General features: G+C 35.0%; 1 protein-coding gene across 4 annotated transcripts in view; it reads right to left on the reverse strand.

Annotated features, from left to right (window-relative positions):
- The window catches only part of LOC145277047 (uncharacterized), a 580935-nt gene that overhangs the window by 251043 nt on the left and 302445 nt on the right, over window positions 1–27447 (reverse strand). For all 4 annotated transcript variants that reach the window (XM_080128690.1, XM_080128687.1, XM_080128688.1 and 1 more), the window contains one exon: window positions 7995–8109. In XM_080128690.1, the coding sequence (XP_079984816.1) occupies window positions 7995–8109 (115 nt within the window). The remainder of the gene's footprint in view (window positions 1–7994; window positions 8110–27447) is intronic.

Below are 27447 nucleotides of genomic sequence, written 5' to 3' on the forward strand. Positions count from 1 at the left end.
TTGTTCTTTCAAAGAATAGTTGACTTTGAAGATATTTTTTTCCTCTTCGAAACGTTGGTAAATGCGACATCTTTTTAAAGCATTACTTTTTAAATTGAAATAGTTTTTTTTTTTTTACTAATAAACAAAATACGTTTACTTAATTATTCATAAAAAATAATATATGCCTAATGATAGATGTTTAATCTGAACCAATAAAAAACGTATTAGTAATTATTCATAAAACATGCAACAAATCATTATATTTATTTTATTATATTTATATAAATTATATATATAAGTATACATAAATATATATGGAAACAATTTTGTGTTTACTGTAAACTTTTTACACAAATATTATGTAAGTATAAATCATGTAGAATATCTGCATGAATATAATTACACGTAATATATATATATATATATATATATATATATATATATATATATATATATATATATATATATATATATATATTAATTTTATTTATACAAACATATGTATAATATACCTGCTCTGTTCACTCATTGAGCACTATTTTGGTAGACACATGTTGTTTCATTGGATGTACTTCTAGGAAACTAAACTCTACTGGCTATATATATATATATATATATATATATATATATATATATATATATATATATATATATATATATATATAAGTGAACGTGTCTGTGTATCTGTGTGTGTGTCTGTGTATACATTTCCATACGTAATAACTCTGTCAATTTAAGTCTACAGACTCGAAATTTGATATACAGGGTACTGAGATTTGGGAAACTCTTTGTGATCGGTTTTCGGCAAGGAATTTAGCTGTTAAGGGGTCAAAGTTCAACGATTTGACCTTTGAGAACTCTACCAAACTCCTCCGACAATTTTGGGTATAAAAAAATTGAAATTTTAGATATAGGTTCCTTGGACATGGATCTAACTTAATAACTTGATTTAAGCCCAAAACAATAAATGTTTAGGGGTCAAACTTAAAAAAAACTTGACCTCTGCGGTCTCTACCAAATTACTCAGACAATTTCTGGTCTAAACATTTGAAATTTTACATAAAGGGTATTCAGAGATAGGGCAAGCTTTTTAATTGGTTTGGGTCGAAAACTTTTAGTTACCAATATATAAATATATGTATGTATGTATGGTTGCATGTCTGCCTAAAACTTTCGTCAAAGGCGACGGATTTTACCAAGATCAGTATCGTTTTGAAGTTCGACCTTTCAGACGACAAATATTGAAAAATTGGCTAAAAACATTATTATCTTCACCTTCAACTGGGCACTTTTCTACAGGAGGGGATCGCTTTTTTCACCGATATTTTTGAAAGTCACCCTCTTCTTTCGATTGTCTTGCCTTAATTTAAACATAAGTCACTTCCGGTTTGGCAGTGGTCGTAACAGCACAGACTCAGATTGTTTTTCCCGTTCTTTTCCTCCTTCGCGGTACGGGTTCGAGCCTGCCTTCCTATTACCACTTTTTTTTTTTTTTTGCTCAACAGACACATTCAAACATCTGGGCAAATGCTAGTAGTCAACTAAAGATGATCATCCCATAAGAAAACCGAAAAAACTTATAGGGAATTAATTAAAATGAATGTTTAAAAGAATATGCAAATTAGCTAGATCTTTTGCTAGTGAATGCAATTTCACAACCCATATATAAGAAAATTGTATTTTCTTTTTAAATAAATAGAAAAGAGGGTTTTTAATATGAATATCAATACATACACACAAGAAAACGAATTTATAGGAATTACCAGTAAAACTAAAATATATATAGGAGTATAGATAGATTTAAAAAAAAAAATGTCTTCCCTTCATAATTACGATAATTTAATTATGCAGTCCTCCCAAGAATCATGATATATACAAGAGTCGTTCCAAAAGAAATGCAACCTATTTTTAACTAAAAAAAAAGTTGAATAACTACGAAGATGGGAGTGGTACCATTAAAACGAGCGATCTTTTGTGCTCCAGAATTTATTTTTATGCATAATCACCACCATTCTCAGTGAACTTTCTGTCAGGAATTCAATGGCGTATCTTTGCTTCTGAAGTACGTTCATGACAGGAGTTGCTTTCTTAAAGTCTCTCACCGTCAATATCTGCAACAGAGAGATGAAACTTTCAGGTTATGAATGCATAAGTTCAGTTATCATAACAATGCAATTTTCAACCCCATTTTATCGCTTTAGGTGGAATAAAAAATAGGAGACATTACTTTTTGGAATGTGCCTCGTACTTGCATTTACTTCTAAAAATCTTGATGCTGGTTGCGCTAAGGTTAGATCCTTCATTCGAAAAAATTAAATAAGTGTTTTTTAAGGAAAAGAAATAATTTGCAACAAGGTTGAAGGTCAAATTAATTCAAATCATTAAAACAAAATTAAACAAGAAAAAAAAAACATTAATTTTTAAGTGAAATCAAGATGGACGATATTATACTATAAATTTATTGAAAGGAAAAGAAGAAAAGGAGTAAAACGTAAAGGGAAAGGAAGAAAGTAAAAGTAATTAGCAAAACGAAAAAATAAAGTAAAAAAGAGACCAAAAATGAATAAAAGAATAATAAAGACATAATAATGAAAGAATAAAAATGAAGAAAAATAAGGAAGTAGAAAAGAAACGAAAATAAAAAAGAAAAAGGTAAAAATTAAGAAAATAGAAAAAATTTTAAAGAAAAAGGAAACAAAGCAAAAATGAAGTAAAAAAAAGAAAAAAAGAAAATTAGAATACGAAACGTGAATATCAAATGGATTCCCCAGAAAGAAAAGTTTGGTCAAGGAGTTGGATGGAATGGTAAACGGACAAGGGCGCCGCAAAGAACGGAAGTATTGAATAAACTGAATAGAAGAAAGCAACAATGAAGAACTCAAAGAGTTAAGGGGAGAGGCATTAGAATCAAAGATGAAGAGAGAAATGGGGGGGGGGGGGTCACACCCAGCCCAGTTTAGAATTGGTAGACCTGGAGTCAAGAGGTGTCGAGATCTAATGGGTCTGTATCACCACCGATGCCACCACGATAGACAGGCTGCTGTGGCATTTGGTTCCTGCAATTTAACTTCCTGTGTCTGTAACGAAATTACAATACCGGAGACACATAGCGAATTCTGCCCGTCATGGTGGGTAGGGATTGGGGATGGGAGTCGAGAAGAAGCGCGATGAGTCATCTGCTCTGAGAATCGTTGTAGCCGCCGCCACAGCACCTTAAGACAGATGGTAAGCCGCATTGAAAACAATAGGCAATAGGAGGCTCTCATTGAACCGCGATAACAGAATACTGAAAACGCTATAAGGAAAGAAAATGGTGACAGGGAGAGGTGGATGTGTACTGGGAGGGGGAGAAAAAGAAGGAGAATGATTTGAAGTGAGATTGAGAGATGGGGCAGGGGGTAGAGGTAGGTTTGAAAAACGAAAATAATTTTCTTAAATGGCAGGACAAATTCATTTTAAAAGAAATCGAATTGTAGGTCTGTCACGGTTAAGTTTAAAATAGTATTTTCAGTCTGTCACATTTTAGCTTTGTATTTTGACGGTCTGTCATGCTTAAATTTGAAATAGCATTTTCGTGATTCATATTATTTGGACTACTGTTCTTACCTTGAGTGTTATTTTTTCACAACGTTTCGACTGACGTAACCTTCGACCTTCTTCGGGTGTTTCTTGTCAAAGTTAAGAATCTTTCTCTCGAACTTCGAATTTGTACAGAATTTCAAACAAAACCCTTTATTGGCAAGATACACATGAAAATGGCCAAAAATCACATCAGCAGGAACGTTGTAAAAATAAAACATAAATTATCAATTTCCATATAAAAATTTCAAAAACATCATTTTCATGGTCTGTCATACTTAAATTTCAAATAACATTTTTGTGGTCTGTTATGTACACTTTTGAAATAGATTCGTCCAATCATCTTGTTCAGTCCATATATATCAGTCTGTCATCAAATTCGAAATAGCATTTTCACTGTTCTTTTATGCATAAATTTGAAACACAATATGAATGATTGCATTTTAGAATATTTGTTTATGATTTTTCCCCCTTTTCATTCCCACCTCGAACCTCCAGAAAAAAAAAAAAAACTCCAGTGAGATGAAGAAAAAGGAAATTGAATGTTTGAATAAATATTCCCAACCCTTCAAAGTATCAAATTAACTTGTGTTAACTCAACCAACAAACTCCAAACTTTATTTATTTTTTTAGCCATTTTCTATTTTCATCTTCATTTCCTTTTTTTTTAATCAGTAACAAAAGAAAAGAAAGAAAAAATTAACATATTAACAACGAACTGAAATCTATTTTCTGTGGTGAAAAGCGACAGGTTATATTAAAAAAAACAAAACATTTTCATTTCTTCATAGTTTATAAATTAGTCAACACTTGTGATTTCAACCATTTTTTCTTTAATTTACACTGATTTTCTTCTGCTTTCTTTTTGCAATTGACCACAGGAGAATAAAAAGTGAATCACTTTTGGTTTACTTTCTCCAGCTGCGTAGCTCTCGCTTCCTGTATATTGTCCTTTCATCTTCACATTCCATGAACAAGGTTTGTGATAAAATAAGAGAAGAATCACTGTTTTTCTGAGTCGGAATCTATCCATCTAGCACATATCGTTGGAAAGTTTTGGATTTAAAGTATTTTTTTGATTGTCGTTTTTAGTTTCTTGTAAGTGGCTTCATAATTTGTCTGGAGCTATTTCCATGAAAAAAAAAAAATCGACATTAATCTTAATTTGATCTTGTTTGTTTTATAAATCCAACTTTTCATTCTTATCTGGTCTTCCATTGTCAGGTCCGTACCAAATGGTATTATATATCTTCATTAATACGTCCCACTTTATCAACTAAGCTCCAACCTCTGTCCCATCGCCGCAATGTTGCATCTCTGTGCCTGTTTTACAAGTATTTCAATGGAATGTGCTCTGATGAACTGTGCCTCCTCGATGTACATATCCCCAACAAACCTGTATAGCAACAAAATTACACCCCTTCACTGTTGAGGTCCCTAAATGCCAAAAAGATTTCTACTTTTATAGTTTCTTCTCTCAAAAAGCTAGACTTTGGAATTCCCTTCCTGCTACCTGCTTCCCTGACTGTACTGATATGCAAAAGTTTAAATGCAACATAAACCAACATCTTGTTAATCTTTCCTAGGGATGGTCCCAAATAGTAGCCCCTAACATCCAAGTGGTGATGTCTTGTTAGTGGTGAACTCAAGTAAAAAAAAAAAAAAACAATTATGCTACATGTTGACATATAAGCACTCCCACCTTCTCCAGGTGTAAGTACTAGTTTAGTTTGATTGATAATATTGATAACTTTTATTCAAATTTTCCAATCTACCTTTTTTATACACCCATATGTAAATATTGCATTTTTTCGTGTGTCATAGTACTGATTGGCACTTATCCAAAATAAGGGCCATGCTATCATCAGAATTTTGCAGGAAGTTTGCATAAAATTTGGATGAACAAAAGTTTTGTGATTTTTTTTTTTTTTTGCAAACGTTGGCTAAGTTTTTCAATGAAAGATATTTCTGTTATTACAAAAATAATTCAAGTAAAAATTTATTGAAAAATGAAAACAATATTCTTTTTTTGTTGTTGCAAAGAAAATGCAATAATTATTGAACAATTTTTATTGTGACAGTTTCGTTGGATGTAACGATGATGATGGTGGTTATGATGGCGGTGATGATGTTGTTGATGATGATATAAAGAAAGGGCATTGTTAGGAAAGGTTATTTTGGTACTAATTTAATACATACACTTGTTTATGGATATTGATAAAGAAGAAATCTGTTTTCTTTCATGATAATTTCGGTTGACATAAACAGCCATTAAAAAGGAACACTAGCTGAAAACGTGACATTCTGATATAAAGAATAAACAATGTCAAAAATGGCGCCGGCATTTGCTGATTTGACAAGTTCGTTTGAATAGGCTATCCCTGCTAAGAAAAAGCAGTTAACAAAATTCTGGGTGATCAAAATTTAATAGGCCAGATATTATGAGTTTCTTTGGACACAGAAAAACAAAATAGTGGAAACAAAGTCAAGTGTCTATAAGTTAGTTTCCGAGGGTAATTTGATCACCTCAAAAAGATGAACAAATTATTTATTTTTTTACTCATACGAAATGGTCGTTGGAAAAAAAACCCTAATTATGCAAATGAAGGATGGATCCTCTTATGTGAGTGATGGTGAATGGTAGAGGCCCAATGGAGGGTGAATACAATGAACCCTTCTGTCGGGAGTGGCAGTCAGGGATGCACATTAAGGAAGAAGAAAAGGAAAAATTCTTTTAGAGCCTGAGAATTTCAAAACTGCCTGAAATTGGTTTTCTGGGAATTGTGAAATGGAATTCTGGGAATCGGAGGTTAAGCATACCTGATTCTCAGTATAATGAAAGACAAAAATAGCCTTGAGGACACACCCTGCTTGCTGCCTGGGGCTTTCACACTAGTCCAAGAGAAACTCCTGACTCAGGATATACTTTGCCGACTGCCTGAACCAGTCAGAGAGAAACTCCTAACTTAGGTCTCACTTTATTCTAACCCCCTGAATCTACACTGTGAAGAGACAAGCATAACTTTACTAATGGAAGCCGCCAGTCCCAGAGAATTTGTATTTAGAGTCAGAAACTTATGAACGATCATAATTTTGTAACTTTCAGTGAATAATTATTTTTTTGTTTATAAGAAAAATGACCACTAGCTTTTCTTTATTTGTTGATTGTCTGTCGAATTGAAGGTGCAGTTGATTTTAGATCTACCCTGACACCCAGACAGTGAAAACACAGACCAAGTCGTTGTGATAAGAGAACTCATCACAAAATCGAAGCAATGTACAACTGGCCGAAGTAAACAGTGTTGCCACACAGACTTAGGGTCATGCACATTTTGTTTGTTCCAAGCATCTGAGTGGTATATCCCAGAGACCAGTAAGGATCTGGTCCCCCTTGAAGGGTCCACCACTAAACAGACCCATGTGTACAACAAGAACCTGCCCAGTGTGGTATTACATTACGAAACATTAAGAAAAAAGAACAATTGCTGTAAGGTAAGTTTTGTAAATATATAATTCTGAATAACAAATAACTGATAGCAAAAATTTTAAAAAAAAATATTTTTATACAAATTTTTTAATGATTTTTTTTATTTATAAAACAAGATAAATTTTTATTGATTTGCAGACTGCTATCCTCATCTTCATGTTGTTTCATCACGTTTTGGCCAACTAATCCTCTGGCCTGCTTTGGGTAGGATTGAAGCAGCTATCTTCAGATAATGCTCACTTGGAACCATAGATATTCAACGCCTTTATCCACTGCACCACGTGTCCCGAAGTGTGATCAAGGTTGGATTTTTTTTATCTTATATATCCAAGTTTTCATTCTGATCTGGTTTTCTATTGTTGGGTCTGTACCGAATATATAATACCATTTAATACAGACCCGACAATTGAAGACGACATAAAAACACAAAATTTGATTTATAAGACCAAAAAATCCCACCTTTGTCACCCTTCAGGCTACGTGGTGCACTGGATAGACGTGGAAACTATGGAAAGCAGTAATTACTGGACATACAGTTAAGAGACTCAGCATTCTTCTACCGGTGCGGTTAACTACCTGAAGAAGGCCAGAGGAATAGTTGGCCGAAACATAGTGAAACAATAACAACTATGAAAATGAGGATAACAGTTCGCATATAAATAAATATGCAAATTACTCATCTCAAAGGATTCCAATAAAAAAATAATATATCGATAAATATTTTTTTTTTAATCAACCAATGATAGCAAATAAATGTTAGCTTAAATGACGTTGGTTTAGCGTTTTGACTTATTTTGATCTTTTATGTAAACTGCCTTGAAAATTCTGATAATAGTGCGGTCCTTATTCTGCATAAGCACCTAGTGGTGTTTTCTTTTTTTCGTTATGATACTTTCAGATAAAAGCTGTGCAGATTTGCTTGCGGTGCTATAAAACAACAATTTACCTGGCGTTCAGCAATGTAGACATCGATTGCATCAACGATGATGACATCAGGACAAGTCGTGAGTTCATGAATCGATGCACAGTAGTGATGAACATCTCTCATTGTTTTCAAATAACTGCAAGAAGACAGAAAAATAGAAAATCATATTATAATGGAGCTTTTGTGTCAGTCTGCAACTAAAACTATGTCATATTTCTCACAATTATTTTCAAAGATATTTTTTTTAGATTATTTGGACTCCTAAAGGGTAGAACGGTATAATTATCGCCCTAAAGAAAACAACGTTGCAGCTTTATTTTAAAACTTTTATTGAAAAAATCAATTCAGGTAACTTGATTATGTAGTAGAGCTGATATCAATTCAATGTAGCCGCCTTCAGCCTCAATCACCGCCTTGATACAGGTTCAGAACTGGGAACATGCCTTTTCCACAAGCGCCAGCAGGAGCTCAGTGAATTACTTGCTTGCGGATGGCGGCGATCAGGCTGGCTTTGGTGGTAGTATGGGAGGTCATGTTGGTAATGTTCTCGATGCATGACCAAACAAAGTAGTCCAGCCAGTTCAGTCGGGGAGGAGAGGGGGGTAGTGAGAGAAGGGTACAAAGTCGTAGCACTCTTTCTGAAGCCAAGCCTGGGTCTCTTTGGACTTGTAGACCGGCACCAAGTCCTGTTGCCACACCCAGAATCTGCCAGCAGCCACCTGATTGCACCAGGGAATCACCACACTCTTCAGCACATCCAGGTGCACTTTGTTGTTGACTTTCAAGCCAACTTCGAAGATGTGAGGTGACATGATGTGGCGCTCACTTGAAACCACACCAAAGGCAATATATAAGACTGTTAGTTACTGGAAAACACTGGAAAGAATAATCGAAGATTATTATGAATTTATGAATTCATGATAATCGATTATTATTAATTCAGAAACTATTTCATAAATGATATTTTAGGAATGTTGAAATCTTGGTTGTTATTGTTATTGGAGTCGAAATCAGGGATATTGTTTATAGCTAGAGTTGAAACTAACAACAATTCTGTAATGAATTCGAAAATCTATGGATCAAGTCAACTGGAAACAATGTGAATCTATATTCACATGTTTGCGAGCGTGGTGGGTGACGTCATAGGAATTAAATTAATGTAATATAGAGTAAGGTTTTGGGAGTCAAAGTTCAGGAGTGAGAGAGAGAGAGAGAGAGCAGATCAAGTTGGATGGTGATGGCTCCCAGTAGAGGGGATCTGAATGTGTTAGTCTAGAACTAGCAGCAGATTCCCAATGGGGAAACATCGGAAATAAAAGTTGCTGAAAAGACAACCTAAGATTTGTTGTTTCATTGGAACTGAACCTTCTTTGCAGCTGCTCCCGAGAATCCATCAAACAAGGTCAGGTATGTTTCTCCAATTAGACCGATGTCACAATCCCAGAGAACTGTTCTTTATCCCTTTTGTTATGTCCGTCGTTAAAATGTATCTGCCATCATAATTTTTATACCACTAGACATCACACAAGTCAGACACACATACGTAATATATACACCCATCCATGTCATACAGAAACCCCCGCAACAACATATAACATAACCATGGCTGGAAACTGTTTTGCTTCACCCTGTCATCACATCCCTGTTATTCGTGGCAATCCAGCGATGCATTTTGAGAGTGCTGGCAATGGTCCTGTTGTCATATCTTTGATCGGTAGAGAGCATGAGTTGTACAGTGGTGCATCTCTGATCTTGCTTGTTGAACATTGTGTCACTTTCATACATGATAGAAGACTCCTATCGCTTTTGGGATTTGTACACAACTGGCCAACTAGTAGAGGGTCTGCAACAAAAAAAGGAAACCAGGAAATGGCATCATGGTGTCTTTTCTAGGGCAATAATTTTATCGTTCATTCTTGTATTCTTATCTTGAATGTTATTCTCACATTTCAGCTGATGTAATCACTAGGGCTGTGACAACAGCATATTCTTTTCCTGCTTTGACTCTCAGGTATATATCCATTGATATCTTATATGTTTTTATGTAGAGTGATGTGGTTCTCGGGTGATTAACTGTGTCTGTGTCGGATATATACTCGAGAGTAAAAACAATTAAAAGAATATGCTGTTGTCCTAGCCCTAGTAATCACCATTTCAAACTCTCTATACAGAATTTGGAAACCTGATGATTTTATTTAATTCATCGAGGTAGATTGTTCTCGTTCTGTCTCCTATGAAGGGTACAAGTGTCTATTTAATTTGCTCGACTTTGAAAAGATAAATATTCCACATTTTCGGATCGTCGCATGTTGCTTTCACTTTTCTGTATAAAAACAGCGAAACCGGATTCGAATCGGATGTAAACGTCACCATGAACTATCCCTCATTAAAAACTGGGGAATAGCGTGATGTTTGACATTCACTTTTTAATCGCTCTTACATTGACTGTTGCTATAGCGCAGGTGTTCAGGCTTAGTCTATGGGCCTCAAGGCGCCGAGTTCGAGCCGACCTGTCACCAAACCGCCTCCCTTATTTTTTTGTTTCATTTTTAAAAATCGCTGTTTTTTAATCGTTTTTTTTTAATATTTGAACAGGGTTAAGTTCCCTTTTTTTCTTCTTTACCCCCCCCCCAAACGCACACACCTACAAGCACCCGGGCAACGTCACGTACCCCTCGTTAGTCTATAATACAAATATCACCTGTCTGTTTAAATGTATGTATGTGTGTCTAAAACTTTTGACAGAGGCAGCAGATTTTCACGAGGTTGGTATCGTTTTGAAGCTCAACCCTTCAGACGACAAATATAAAAAAATTAGCTAAAATCATTAATTCCTTCACCCTCAACTGGGCACTTTTCTACAAGGAGGGGTCGCTTTTTTCACTGATATTTTCGAAAGTCATCTCCTCTTTTCGATTGACTAGCCTTTATTTAAACCTTTGCCACTTCCGGTTTGGCAGTGGACGCAATGGCAAAGACGTTGCATTTTTTCTATGTTCTTTTCCTTCTTTGCGGTACGGGTTCAAGCCTGCCTATTACCACATTTTTTTTTTTTTGCTCAATACACACCTCCAAACACCCTGGCAACGCCTGGCACCCAGGCTAGTCTATGATAATCGTTGAAAAAAGTTTTGAAAAAAGTGTAAAACATGCATTTTTAGGGGGTGAGTAATCTCGTACAGGTCCGCCGAGACGTTTAATATCTACGATTCCGAGTGAGCATTGTCTGAAGATAGTGGTTTCAATCCTACTCAAAGCAGGCTAGAGGATGAGTTTGCCAAAACATAGTGAGACAACAACATCTATGGAAGGCAGTAATTACTGGGGATACAGTTAAAAGGCTCAGCATTCCTATCCTGTCGTGGTTAATCACTTGAAGAAGGACAGAGGAATAGTTTGCCGAAATGTGGTGAAGCAACAACAACTATGAAGATGAAGATAACAGTTTGCAAAAAATAAATGTGGGACTTATTAAAGTAGAAATTCTTTTTAGCATTCTGTCAGAGAGAGAGAGAGAGAGAGTGGTTGGTGCACCAGCTCAAATGTGGCATCAATACTTCATGAATGGTGGTCTTTTTTTCAATGACTTTTTGTCACCTGCGCAATTTTCCAAACTCAATATAAACGCAATCGATTTTGCCTCTAACTCGATACTCGTTTGTATTTGCAACAGCTGCTGAATTTGTTAATGAGCAATTTCAGGTTTGAGCCGGTAAATAGTTGAATTTGCGATGACGATATTATTTCAGAAATAATAAAAAAAATAATTGTTCTCTTTTCTGTTCGTACTCTTGTGACAATCTATATACACTAAAATAGGATTTCCCAAAGTGAGTTCCAGGGAGCCCTGTGGCAACGTGAGTGAGGATGAGGGGCTCCAGAAGCCCTTTCTTAAAGAGGATCAAATGCTTATATAGAAAAATTAAATTGCTGCAGAATTTAAATAATGATTTTTTTTTTTTTTACTGGAAAAAATATGATACATAACTACAGGTGTAAAGAGTTTCAGGATGGTTCATGAAAATCAATAAAATAAATGAACAAAACAAGCAACAATTTTTTATTAATCAAAAAAAAAAAAAAAAAATAGTTGTAAACATGAAAATATAGTCAAATCACGAACAGGAACAACTAATGAACAAAAAATATATATAGTCAAATCACGAACAGGAACAACTAATGAACAAAAAATATATATAGTCAAATCACGAACAGGAACAACTAATGAACAAGTATAAGTTAAAATTTGAAATTTATGTTTTTCAGATTTATTTTAGAAATTATCTTGCTAGTGCTCCGTGGAAAACCTTTCCCCTGCTCAGGGGCTCCATGGTGTCCTGAGGTGTGGGATACCCTGCACTGAAATAAATTATATTTAAAATTGAGTTTGTCATTAATGACTTATCAGTATGCAAAGTTTATCATGTATTCGACGTACCAATGACCCGTTGGGTCACAATCATTACCACTCCTCATTCTACTTTGAGTTCATACAAAAATCCATAAACTTTGATATACTTAAAACATTCATATTTTATAACTAAAAATAATAAACATCCTTACTTCTACCTCACTATAATTGAATTACTAGCTGGATGCCCGGCGTTGCCCGGTCGTACAATATGCTGAAACATCCTATTTTAATTTATGCAAATTGCGTATGTATTATAATAGAATCAATCCTCTATTGAATATTATATATCACGAGGAATAAATTGCTCGGTGGGTTAATTGGTAAAAAGAATTTTAAAAAAACTTTTTAAATTAAAAAAAATAATGATAATGTCGTTCACCAAATTCTGTCTGTGTTTGTTTACAATATCACGTCACTGATATTTGAGCTTGATAATCTTAAAAATAATCTTTCTTCTCTTATAGATAAAAAAGAATTTTTACAGGGGAACATTTTTACGTTATACCAACCAAGGGAAATAATAAAATAATTTTCCTTGGCTGGTGTAACGTAAAATGTTACCCTGTAAAAATTCTTTTTTATCTATAAGAGAAGAAAGATTATGTTTAAGATCGGATTTTTTTTCGATTTTTGATACTTATCGGATGAATTTCTTTACAAAACATATCTAAGAACACTGCCAGACATATAAATTACCTCTGTGTGAAATTTGCAAAAGATAGGCTCAGCTATTTCGGAACCCATAAGGAAGGAACTCACACACGCATAAAGTGACTTTTACATAATAGTAGAGATACTCTCTAGGAGTTCTCCCACAGGTAAAATCAGAGATTACTCACTGACAACAATTAGTGATGTTCCCTGGAGTCTGTATAACAAGAAGTCTTCCCAGATTTCCAGTACTCTCCACGTCTTTCGATAATCTCTACAAATGTATTCGCATTATCAAATCAGTCGCTTGGTCTTTACTGGAATTTGGGTGGCAAATAATCTCCTCAAGGTCCCAATCCTCTTTGCACTCAGGTCTTTTCATTTTCTTTGACCTTTCCCAATTATTTGATGTGACGCATGTCCATGTCAACACTACCATTTTGAGGAGGGTGCAGTTAACTGAGAATTTTGCGGTTTCAGCTTTTTTGATTCTAATGCTGTGTTGTTCTATTCTTTTGTTTTATGACTCCTGCAGTTTTCATAGAGTCGGTTCGTGCTTGCGGTTCATATGGATTAGTTTCTACATTAAAATGTTTTCTTAAAGGTTTCAGCTGTTTTCAGCATTATTGTCCGCCATACAGTCTCAGTCTTCCTCTTGATTCCGATTTCTCCTAGTCTTTTCTCAAGTTCTTTTGGACTGTTCCTAGTGTTCCTACAATTATTGGTATTATATAGATTTTCTTCATGTTCTATATCCTGTTCAGTTCTCTGGAAAGTTCTTCATTATTTGTTTCGTTTTTCTATCATCTTTTATTCACATTCACGCCTAAGCACATCATCACTTAGACGTAAGGGACCACTATTTGGGACCATGCCTAGGAAAGATTAACAAGATGTTGATTTACATTACATTTAAACTTCTGCATATCAATACAGTCATGGAAGCAGGTAGCAGGACGGGAATTCCAAAGTCTAGAAGAAAGTATTAGAGTAGAAGGCTTTCTGGCATTTAGGGACTTCAACAGTGAAGGGGTGTGATTTTGTTGCTAAGTGGGTTTGTTGGGTTTGTTTTATTATATAAAAGTACCTCTGCCAAAAAGTTATCTTTTCAATCAAGTTTGTCACTATCTTTGTGTATAACCTAGCATTTGCATAGCTTGACCAATCATCACCTGTTCAGTTCTCTGGAAAGTTCTTCATTGTTTGTTTCATTTTTCTATCATCTTTCATTCACATTCACGCCTAAGCACATGATCACTTAGACATAGTCCCCCGTTAAACACGATTCCAAATAGTTGCCCCTTACATCCAAGTGGCAATATGCCTTGTTTTGAATTTAAAAAAAAAATGGCACTAACTTGAGCGAATATTAAAAATGAAAAACACAAAATCATCTGAAATGAAATAGAAATGTGTAAACTCATCTGATCAAGAAAATAATCATCAATAAATTATCGGGTCTCGATAAAAGCATCCATCTCCATCACCTGGCTGGGTTGGATGCCAGGAACGACATTCAGACTATAAAAAAAAAGAAACTTCTCAACTAAGGAAATGACTTTGAAAGGTAATTGGTTACATTTCAAGTTATATAGCTTAGACTTGGCCAGAGATAAATTGGTTTGGAAGTCAATTTGGAAAAATGACTTTAAAATGGACATTAGACCAAATACAGAGCAGAACAAGAAAATTGTCGCCTCAGAAAAGATGACATGACTTCATTTCCGTTTGATGAAAACCGGTTTTCTTCTTTTGCTGCAGACAATCAAATAGTTGGCCAGTTGTGTACAAATCCCAAGAGTGATAGAAGCCTTTTAGAATGTATAAAAGTGACACAATATTCAACGAGCAAGATCGGAGTTGTGCTGCCATACAACTCCTGCTTTCTATCGATCCAAGTTATGACAACAAGACCATTGCCAGCAGCCTCAAAATGCGGATCCAGACAGTTCAACATTTGAGAGCGTGCTCAAGGTGATGAAAACAAATTTTCAGGTCATGCTTATGGTCTTTGGTGTGGTTTCAAGTGAGGGCCACATCATGCCACCTCACATCTTCGAAGTTGGATTGAAAGTTAACACCAAAGTGTATCTGGATGTGTTGAACAGTATAGTGATCCCCTATTGCAATCAGGTGGCCGCTGGCAGCACCTGGGTGTGGCAGCAGGACTCGGCACTGGCCCACAAGTCCAAAGAGACACAGGCTTAGCTTCAGAAGGAGTGCAACGTCTTTGTACCCTTCTCTCACTAGTCCCCCTCCTCCTCCGACCTGAACCAGCTGGACTACTTCATTTGGTCATATGTTGGGAACATCACCAACATGACCTCCCACAACACCAAAGCCAGCCTGATCGCTGCCATCCATCAAGAATTCGCCGAGTTTCCACCAGCACTTGTGGAAAAGGTATGCTCTCAGTTCCAGACCCGTATCGAGGCGGTAATTGAAACTGAAGGCGGCCACATTAAATAGATGTCACCTCTACTAAATAATCAAGTTTCTTAAATTAATTTTTTCAATAATAGTTTTAAAATAAAGCTGTAGTGTTGATTTCTTTAGGGTGACAAATTTAATAGTTTCACCCTGTATGATGATGATGATGATGATGATGATGATGAAAAACCCTGACAAAAAGCAGATTTGAATCAAGACGAAGGAGGCCGTCAAACCAGGCAAATACATGGAATTTACAAATGAGCTGAAGGGAATATGAAACATGAAGAAAACTACAGTAATATCGATAATTATAGAAGCACTAGGACCAGTGCTGAAAAGCCAGGAAAAACGATAAGAGATTGGAATCAAAGGAGGACTAACACTAAACACGGCATACAATTGATGAACACAACTAAAATATTGAAAAGAAAAAACTCGATTGCAGAAACCAACCCACATAAGCAGAAAAGTACGACCAACCATAAAGAAATTGAAATAGAATAATGCTAACAGGTTATGGAAAGGACATTACACGAATCCAATTATGTATGAAAAAAGTCTTATAATTTGCAGCCCCACCCACAATTGTGTATGAATATCGTATGTGGATTATGTGCATACATATCAGCATCATCGCATTTCGTTTAATGTCTGTTTTACATACTGGCATGTGTTGGACAGCTTTAATAAACTGACTTCTAAACTAACCTATCACTGGCCAGGTTTTGGTTTATCTTTCTTCTTCACTCGTCTATTTTTATCACTTCATTCCATGTTTAGCCTTCTCCTGTGAACTTGACCTGCTACCTCAACTGCTCTACATTTATTAACCTAAGCATTCTTATCCAGTCTTTTAACAGGGCCATACCAACAAAGTCTCCAGTTCTGCACATAACTCCCGATACTGTCCAAATTTAGTCTTCCTCAGAGGTTATCAGAACTAAGCCTATCTTTAAGACTTGCATTACACATCCATTATATCGTTCGTTTTCTCCATGCAATGCATATCCTTAGCTGTCACTGGTCAGATGTCACTTCCATACATCATCATACTGCATAAACATGCCTGATAGATTCTTTTTGTCGGCTAATGTTCTGCTGGTTTATATTTATTTCTGATTCTTGCTATCAGATAAAAACCTCATTTGTTTTGATCAGCAATGTAATTAAAACATGCTCTGTTAATAAATAATCAAGAGAGAAAACTAATTCTTTAATAGGAATCTGCATCTGTATTATTTGGATTCTTCGATCTCATCTTGAGCGTTATTTTCACAACGTTTTTGTTGATGTAACTTCCAACTTTCTTCTGATGTATCCTGTCAAATTCGGGAATCTTTTTGTCAAACTTTGGATTCTGTATGGAATTTCCAACAGAACCTTCTATTTAATCCACTGGGGGTAGCATGCTCTCATTCTGTCAGTCATAACTGAGTAGAAATCCTAAGTAATTTAAAATTGTAATTTGGAGTGCCGTCTGCAATGAGGATTGAACCTTCAACCCCCAGAAGATAACACTCGAGTCAAAATGAGAATGATAGTTCAAATCATCTCACTAATATAAATTATCAATCCTCATCTCAAAAGTTCAGAACACATACATGATTTTTACGCAATAAATAAACGCAAATTCACTTTTTATCATTTCTACCTTCTGCCAAGTTGAATGTGCATAAACGCTGTTGTACACTGTGCTGCACCCAACTCGGCTCCCTTATCATGCAGCGAAAAGATCTCCACCCTACCCAAACCTGAGTGAGTCATCATCTAATAGTGCCAAGCTAATTGAGTAATTGTATATTGTTGGGTTAGGGTTACTGTTGGGTTGGGGATGAAAATGCTGAAAAGGAGAAGAAAAAACGTTTGCCGCTTAATTGTATTGCAATCAATGGTCAAAGTAAAAGGAAACATGAAACGAGGAGGGAGGAGATACAGAAAACAAAGAAGAAACGTTGTTGTTATTTGGTGTTTGTGGTAATTTCGCCAAGGATTTCTCTAATTAAAACGCAAACTTAATTGCATAACGAAAAAGAGCATATATATATATATATATATATATATATATATATATATATATATATATATATATATATATATATATATATAAATAAGAGCCCCAAAACAAGAGTTCCCATTTTCACTTCCCTTTCTCCTTGCTGGCCTCTGCAAATTTCTCTGACCTCCAAATTATTGGAAAACTTAGATGATTTTGCTTGTATTTGCCAACATTTTACAAAGTGGATTTACCAGCCTCGGCACCCCTTCTTTCTCAAATTTAAAACAACCCGTTAATAAGAGATGGAAGAGCACAACCAAAATGGTTAAATAGCAAAAAAACAAAAAAATTAAATCTGAAAAAATTCATTGGAATTTAATAACAACAAATTTATATCAACTACACATATTACATTATTTTCCAATTTTTTCAATGGCTCAGTTGTTAGATGAGTTCTTTCGTTAAACAGGTGATTGAGATTTCGATCCTCACTGACGTCTGGGGTCTAAACAATTATTTTTTATACCTCAGACATAAAATAGGATTATTTTTATTTTTATACAACACATAGTTCTACTATTCATATTCTGAGGAAGCCTCTGGAACTGAACTTCTCTCCTGGCCTAAAATGGAAAATTTACATCAAATATGTTGCCAAGGTCACTGGAAAAATGGTTGGCTCATCCTACCACTTCAGAAGGTATTTCACTCCCAATGCAAGTTTCTACCTGTATAAGAGCCAAACACATCCTAAAATAATGTACTCTTGCCACATCTGGACAGGAGTTGCTCAGAGCACCTTTTCTTGCTTTGAAACAGTTTAAAATTGGTTTTGAAATCTAGTAAGTGATGCCCTTTTCTCTTCTTTAAAACTTCTTTCTCACAGAAAAGACATTGTGAGTTTATATCTGCTCTATGGTTATCTTCATAACAAGTACTTGACTGAGCTTCAATCTATGCTTCCCCTTCTGAAAAAACATTCATAACAAACACTTGTCTAGCTACAACCACTATCAACAATTTCTCCTACTCTCTATCTGTGCCTAAAACTAAATGCAAATTCCATGAACAAAGTCACTTCCCTAGAACTGCCTGGCTGTGAAATTCTATCGCAGGGCTGCTTTCCAGCTAACTAATGACATGATCGTTTTCAAGTCCAATGTAAACAAATTCTTGTTGAGCCGTCCACTTAAATAATCAAATTCTACCCACTTCCCACCATGATCATTATGGTGTTGTTTCATCGACCTTCTGACATTCATTAACGCTTATCCTCAAATGGCCTTCAGGCCTTGATAAGCAGTGACTCCATTGTTAAAAAAAGTAGAAAAAAAATCCAATTAAAAAGGATGAGAGCAAGAATTTCTTGGGTTGTTCAAGCAAAGATGCAGGTTCTGCTAGTTGTATATCATTTGAACTTGACATCGCTGATTCCATACTCCATACACTCTTTTCAGAGAACAAACTCCATAAGACCAAGTCTAGAGTCTATAACCATCAGCACTCTACCTAGGTGGGTTGAACCAGTTTCTTCTGAAAAGCATATCAAATTCACAAACGGTCCACAGTCGCGTGTATATTCAGGTCAGAAATGATATTAAGTTTTTTCAGGGAAGTGTCAGCATCCTCATCCATACAGCTTCTGGTATTCCTAAATGGTCGCCCATCTGGTACTGATCAAGCTCAATGTTGCTTAACTTTGATGGTCTAATGAGAACCGGTGTGTGAACGTGATTGTGCTGTATGTCACCTGCATTTAACTTGATAGGTGTCTTACTATTCAGTAATAACACAATCAAGCATCACTACCATCATCATTAATGCGGGGGGGGGGGTCGAAGCTCTAGATGGAACGAAGTAACTGAGCTTATCTATCTAGGCAGCAACATGGGTTCAATGGAGAGATATAGAAATTCACATCTCAAAAGCATAGGCCGCATTGGATAAGCTGCGGTCAGTATGGACTTCAAGGCTAATTGAAAGGCAGTTTTTCAGAGCAGTGGTCAAGTCTGTCCTTGCTACGACCTGGACACTCACCAAAAGATTGAAAAGAAAAGTAGACGGCATGTACACCTATATGCAGTGTTAAATATATCTTGGCAAGATCATAACACGAAACAGCAACTTTATGGCAACATACCTGCCACTTCTAATTACCATCAGGGAGCGATATCTACGATTTGCCGATCACTGACAGAGGAGCAAGCAAGAGCTGGTGAGAAATGTATTGCTGTGGACTTCACATCATGGGCGCACAAACATAGGATGACCTTGATCCACGTACATCAAGCAAATTACACATGATGCCAACTGTGATCCTGAAGATCTGAAGCAGCTGATGGAAGACAGCAAAATCTGGAGAGAGCTAATCACACTGGTTCGGACAAGGAGCTCAACTAGATAGATAGATAGATAGATAGATAGATAGATAGATAGATAGATCCCCATCATTATATTCAGCTGAATGTTTTGGTATGTGTTGTATAACTTTTAGAAATTGACTTCCAAACTAATTTATCTCTGGCCAGGTCTTTATATATCTCTTTTTCTCCCGTTCATCCTGATCACTTCATTCCATATTTTATTTGACCTTCTCCTGTGAACTGAACCTGCTACTTCAACTGTTCTTCATCTATTAATACAAGAATTTTAATCCATTTTTTCAATGTGGCCAACAAAGTCTTCTACACTACACACATCACTCTATTCTGTCCAGAGTGAATCTTCCTCTGAGGTCATCAGATCTAAGTCCATCTTTAACACTCACATTATACATCCATCATATTAGTCTCATATTATTTCTCTTTACAGAACAAATGCTCTCAATCTTCATTGGCAAAGTTTCACGGCCATATATATATATTTATTATTTTTTTTTACAAGGTGGTCCCCACTTATTAAGGCCCAGAAGCCACTCGAGGATAAGGGTTATTGCGTGTATAGTACGTTAGTGTTGAGATTTGATAAAGTGTCTTACTTAAGGGGGTAGTTCATCAGGAAATTGTTTATGTTGGACTTGAAGACATCCAGGTTGTAGTCAGGTGGGAAACAGGCAAACGGAACAGAGTTCCACAGGCGTGCACTTCTGAGAAAGAAGCTTTGTTCATGGAATCTACGTTTTGGTTTTGGCACAGATAAAGATATATATATATATCATCACATTGCATAGATTCTTCCCTTGGTCTACAATGGTCACACTCTGCTAGTTAAAAGTAGAAAAAGTGAAATGGACCTACTCCATCCATTCCTAATTCTTGCAATCACGCTAACACCTCCAGGAAATCTCTAAAGAAATCAATTCCAAAGAAGTCAGTCAAACTGATTTCCAACCCGATTCTTAATACAATCATCCAATGGGCAACAGGTAATGTACCCACCTCATCCTAGTTTCAAATGAATCTCATCCTTACCAGATGCCCTCACTCCACCCACATTTAATGCACTGGTAAAAAAAAAATGCGCATGAAAAATATTTTTATACTTCTTAATTGCAATTTTCTGCAAAGCAATTTTCTGGTAATATGTCAAGGCTGACAAGCAAGGGATTAACTGCCAACGATCACGTAGTGTGGCTACTTTGAAAATCAACTACCCCCCCCCCTCCCACTACACTCCATGAGGAAATAATTCTTAAGGAGTTTCAGCTCGAAATAGAGAAAATAAGATGTTGGTCATCGTTAGACAATCACTTAGTTAACGAAGATGAGTAAAATCCCAAGTCTTAACCTCCGGATTAAAGGATCAATCCAGTTGATATTAGCAAATCCGGTCTTGGTCGATCGCAGGGAATCTTTGGCATGACATTTATGAACCCCCTTGGTCTGAATCCTAACAATCCACCTGCTTTGGATATCGGCATGTGGATGAGTCAATGTCTATGAGCGTTATTTTATGAAAATAAATCCTTAATAGCTTTAAATAACTCCTCGCAAGTTTCAGCTAATCTAAGCAATTTTTTTGAAAATGTTTATGATATAACAAGTTAAATAAAAAAAAGCAAGGATAGATATTAAGATGTGTTCATTTAATATGTATCGTTTTCTAAAATGTTACTTCAAACTTAAGCATGACAGACCAACGAAAATGCTGCTAAAAGCTGAAGCATGACAGATCGATAAAAAATGCTATTTCAAACTAATGAAAATGCTATTAAAAAACTTAAGCATGACAGACTGAAAAAAATGCTATTCAAAAACTTAAGCATGACAGACTGATGAAAATGCTATTTAAAAACTTAAGCATGACAGACTGAGGGATTGGCCAACTAATAGAACCTTTACAAAGATAGTATCTAAAAAATGATTGTGTAAAATGCCAAACTATGACACGGTTTGTCATAAAGAAGTTAATAATTTTGTAAAAAAAGATATATTAATCAGTTAATCTCCCCCTTTCCCCATTATTATTATTTATTTTTTTTTTTTTTGTACTTTTGCAGAATAAGAAACGTGATATCGGCGGAATTGTCCAGGTAGTTTATGTAAACACCAAAATGAAGGTTTTTGTAACGTTTCTTTTGTGCAAACACCAACCAATTTTTTCAATTAAAAATATATCATTTCTGCTGTTAGGAAGATAATTCAATGAAAAATTTGTTGAAGAAAATAGAAAGAACAGTCTTTTTGTTGTTGTTGTTGCTACAAAGAAAATCCAATAAAAAATTAATGAACAATTTTTATGAAACATTAAGAAAACTAAAATTCAAATCAAGAAAAAAAAACATGTATTATTATAAGTTTCATTAATAAATATTTATTTTTTTAATAAACAACTGATAACAAACATAAACATTAATTTATTTGCCGACTGTTATCCTCATCTTCATAGTTATTATTGTTTCACCACATTTTGGAAAACTCATCTTCTGGCATTCTTCAGGTCGTTAACCACGATGGGATAGAAATGCTCAATCTCATAACTGTATCCCCAGTAATTACTGCATTCCATAGTTGTTGTTATATCACCATGTTTTGGCCAAGTAATCCTCTGGCCTGCTTTGGGTAGGATTGAAACTGCTATCTTCAAAGAAGATAGCTACAAAGCATTAGTGCAATGGATAGAGGCATTGAATCTCTGCAGTTCCAGGTGAGCATTTCCGTTCTTCTAGATCTAAAGCTGATGTGTTAGCAGTTATATCTCAGAGGATTAACGAATCTCTCGATAGCGGTTTCCTTTCTTAGGCAATTGCCCTTGACATATTAAAGGCTTTTGATGGGGTATGGTATAATGGTCTACTTCACAAGATCTCCAGCTATGGTATAGCTGGAAATGTCTTCTCGATTATGAAATCATTTCTCTCTGATAAGGTTCATAAGAGTAGTGGTTGTTGAACAAAAATCTGAACCTCATAGAATTAATTTTGGAGTCTCTCAGGGATCAATCCTGGGCCCAACTCTCTTTCTGATCTACATCAATGATCTCCCAAATCACATTCTAAGATCATTTGTAGACATTTATGTTGATGACACTACCATCTTGATCATGTGGTGTAATGGGGAAAGAGGTGGCTGGTTAATTTTAATGCATCTAAGACCAAAATTCTATCTTTCCATCATCAACGCTCTAATTCCTGTCTGGCATCAATTAAAATGAATGGCTCTCATCTTGAGGAGGCTCCATGTTTTGACAAACTTCTGGGCTTGACTTTTACTTCTGATCTGAGATGGAACACATACATCAAATCCGTTGCCAAGGCTGCTGGGAAAATGGTGGGATCGTTCTACCGTTCCAATAGATATCTCACTGCTAATGCAATTCTCTACATGCATAAGAGCTAAGTGCGTCCACATCTGGGCAGGAGCAGCTAGAAATCTTATCCTGCCTTGACAGAGTTCAAAATAGACTTTGTAGCCTAGTGGGGGATGTCCTTTTCTCTTCCCTGGAACCTCTTACCCACAGAAGAGACGTCACAAGCCTGTCTCTGCTTTATCGTTATTTTCATGGCAATGTTCGTCTGAGCACCAATCTATGGTCCCCCCCCCTTGCCTGAATTTCACAAAAAACACTTGTCTAGCTGAAACCACTATCAATAATTTCTTCCACTCTTTATCTGTGTCTAAACCTAAACGTAGATTCCATGAACAAAACTTCTTTCTTAGAACTGCATGCCCGTGGAACTCTGTTTTGTTTTCCTGCTTTCCAACTGACTACAATATGGTCGTCTTCAAGTCCAACGTGAACAAATTCTTGATGAGCCATTCCTTTAAGTAATCCAATGTACCAAATTTCCACTACTAATGATGACTGGCATGTTCCCCTTGACCACTGTACACTCATTAACCCTTATCCTCGAGTAGCCTCCGGACCTTGATAAGTGGTGACTCCTTTGTAAAAATAAAGGTAGCAGTGTCAATCCTACCCAAAGCAGGCCAAAGATTTAGTTGGTCAAAACGTGGTGAGACAACAACAACTATGAAGGCAGTAATTACTGAAGATAAACTAACAAAACTATCTCATCGCAGTTAATCTCCTGAAGAAGGCCAGAGAATGAGTTGGCCGAAACAACAACAATAATAACTATGAAGATGAGGATAACAGCTTACAAATAAATAAATAAATATACAAATTACTCATCGCAATGGATTTCTTTAAAAAAAATAATATATAACATAAAAATTGTCGTGATTTTTTAATATGAATTAAAAAAAAATTTTTTTTTAAATCAAGATAAATATTTTTATTATTATTTTTTTTGTTAATTAGATTATTCTCGATATTTTGTTCTGAGTAAATTTTGCTAGAGAAAAATCTTCAATGTTTAGACATTTTCTTTATTAATGTTTTTCTTTTTTAACACACACACACATATATATATATATATATATATATATATATATATATATATATATATATATATATATATATATATATATAGCTTAATCATTAACTTGAAACGTACTCGATTTGTATATATCAATCATAATGGATCAAAAAATCTTTCTCATAATTTTTTTTTATAATAAAAAAAATTGTTTATATACAAACTCACACACACACACAGACAAATTGCATTTTAAATATAATTAGAGATTTCTCTCTGTCTGTCCGTTGAAAAAATAGAATGAATATTTTTTCTGTTGTTGCAAAGAAAATCCAATGAATGGGGAATTTTTACGAAACTTTAAGAAAATTCGAAGTCAAGACAAGAAAAAAAAACACTTATTGTAAGGTAAGTTTCATAAAATTTGTTTGAATAACAAACAACTGATAGAAAAAATAAAACTTGTTTTGATTTTTTACATTAAATTTTTTCTTTGTTTTTTTTTTTTTCAATTTAATATATTTTATATTTTTATTATAAACCAATGATAGCAAATAAATGTTTTCTTAAATGACGTTGGTTGCTATTAATTTCGGCAACTTTTGACGTTTTACATAAACTTCCGGCAATTACATGGTCCTTATTCTAAGTACCTAATTTTTAATAGTACTATTGTTGATCTTTGGTTCTGAGTAAATTTTACACAAGAAAAATCTGCAATATTTAGAAATTTTCTTTATTAACTTCTTATGACAGATTTCCAAAGCAATCACTTCATTCTGTATGATGTCATCACATTTGGAAATGCCAATTCGTCTTAAAATAGTGACCTGCCTTAAGGTAGAGTACCAAAAACAATAAGAAGTCCCTTGGAAACAATAGGGACAAAACAGTGCAATCAATTCTTGTTTTTCAATTCAAATGCATTGGATGGCTTAGAAATTCACTTCCAAACTAATTTATTTCTGTCCAGGTCCTTTTCTATCCCTCTTTCTCTTAAGTCCATTTTCCCCTGTGTTTTCCTTGAATTTTTCTTATGAAATGAACCTGCTACCTCAACTGTTCTACATCTACTAAACCAACAACTCTCATCCATTCTTACAACGTGGCCATACCATCGAAGTCTACTCTTCAGCACATTTCTCTTCATATTGTCTAGAGTTAATCTCCTTCTGAGGCCATCAGATCTAAGGCTGTCTTTAACACTCACATGGGGTGTCGAAAACCATAAGGAGAAATTTTGGAAGAGTAGGAAGAAAACTGTGCAGATGGCTGACATGATTTATCTATTAAAGAGTGCAATCGTCGTTGTCTAAGCAGAAATCAGTGAAGGAGTTGTCTGTCTTTATTTTTAAGATCGCCAGAGGCTGGAAGAGAAACTTTGAGTACATGGTACAAGATGTAGAGAGTGGGAGGAGATGAAGAGGAGAGGAGGTTGGATAGCAGGAATGATTAAGGAAAAATGTGGTAAGAGGAGAGAGAAAGAGAAAAACTGTTAGATGTTGAGTTAAAGAGGAGAAGGAAGATGAGGGAGAGATAGAGAAGGAAAAGGTGGGAGATATGAAAAGAAAGAGGGAAAGATAGGGGATGAATAAGATGTGTGAATGAAGAGAAAGAGAGAAACTGAGAGAAAATAGGAAAACCTATTAGAGATAGGGTAGAAAAACAAATGTAAGTGGAATAGAAAAGAGGAAAAACAAAAAATGTACATAGATAAAAGAGCGAAATTATACGCCTAGCAATCTGAATGTACATTTAAAAAACGTTATTTCGACCCATCATGACGTCATAAGTCGTTGTGGCTGTGACAGTTAGTGCATTAGCTTTTTTTACCTCCTTTTCCTCTTTCACATTACAGGGTTGAGCCTGTCTATTGCGGCTAATTTTTTTCGCAAGGTACTCACTGCTATTTTGATTGAAATTAAAATCTATAATTTAAAGCTGAATGTGTGTGTGTGTGTGTGTGTGTGTGTGTGTGTGTGTGTGTGTGTGTGTGTGTCTGGTTACGAATAGGCTCCTATATGGTTGACTATTTTAAAAATCTGATTACATATAATGATAGAAGATGTATCGAGACACAGGAATGGGTATATTTGATCTGGCAGAACGGTGGTTCATTAAAATTGTGGGGTCTGCGTTCGTGCCTGGTCCACAAAGTATGGAAATAAGAAATTTAAAAATTTAAAAAAAAAAACGTTTACAGGTGTTTTTGTTATAGATGTACATAATAATACTTTGATAAGTATGTTTTAACTTAAATAGGGATGGTATAATAAAATTGTGGGGTTTGCGTTCGCGCCTGGCCTCCATAGAATGGAAATAGGCACAAACTTTAATAAAGACTTTTCATATCTATCTGCATAAGTATACTTTGATAATTATGTTTCAGTTTGAAGAAATATAGTATAATAAAATTATGGGGTGTTCGTTCACACCTGACCTCCATAAAATAGAAACATGTCACAAAGTTTAACAAGGTTTTTCAATATAGATGCACAGAATATTGTGATAAGTGTTTCAGTGTGAACAGGTATGGTATAATAAATTATGGGGTTTATCTATTTTATTTTTACTTTCATCATATTTTGCTTTGGTTTTGATACCCCCAAATTCAATCCAAATTTACAACCCTTCCTTTTCATAACCTATCATACTTTCATAAATCAGAGTGCATTTTCTGTAGACTGTTTTTGAACCCAGTCAACAACGAGTAATTTTACTAGTATATATATATATATATATATATATATATATATATATATATATATATATATATATATAATAGAAACATGTCACAAAGTTTAACAAGGTTTTTCAATATAGATGCACAGAATATTGTGATAAGTGTTTCAGTGTGAACAGGTATGGTATAATAAATTATGGGATAACTACTTAATTTACTCACATAAAATTAATATACGAAAGTATAGATTTATGGGTAAACTTTAAGTATTTACTTCAAAAGTGCTCAATACGTAGGTAGAGCTAGTTAGTAATTTATAAAATATATATGGCGATTAAGCTACACTGAATATTCGGCGTTTCATCCACTCTAGAACTCCTCAGGCTTATGCACAGAATTCGCGCATAAGCCTGAGGAGTCCTAGAGTGGATGAAACGCGGAATATTCAGTGTAGCTTAATCGCCATATATATTTTATAAATTACTATATATATATATATATATATATATATGCTGTAGTCCTTCTGAATTTTTAGAA

The sequence above is a fragment of the Euprymna scolopes genome, chromosome 5, assembly GCF_053919585.1.
Source record: "Euprymna scolopes isolate OS-2025 chromosome 5, ASM5391958v1, whole genome shotgun sequence".
In the NCBI taxonomy this organism is placed as follows: domain Eukaryota; kingdom Metazoa; phylum Mollusca; class Cephalopoda; order Sepiida; family Sepiolidae; genus Euprymna; species Euprymna scolopes.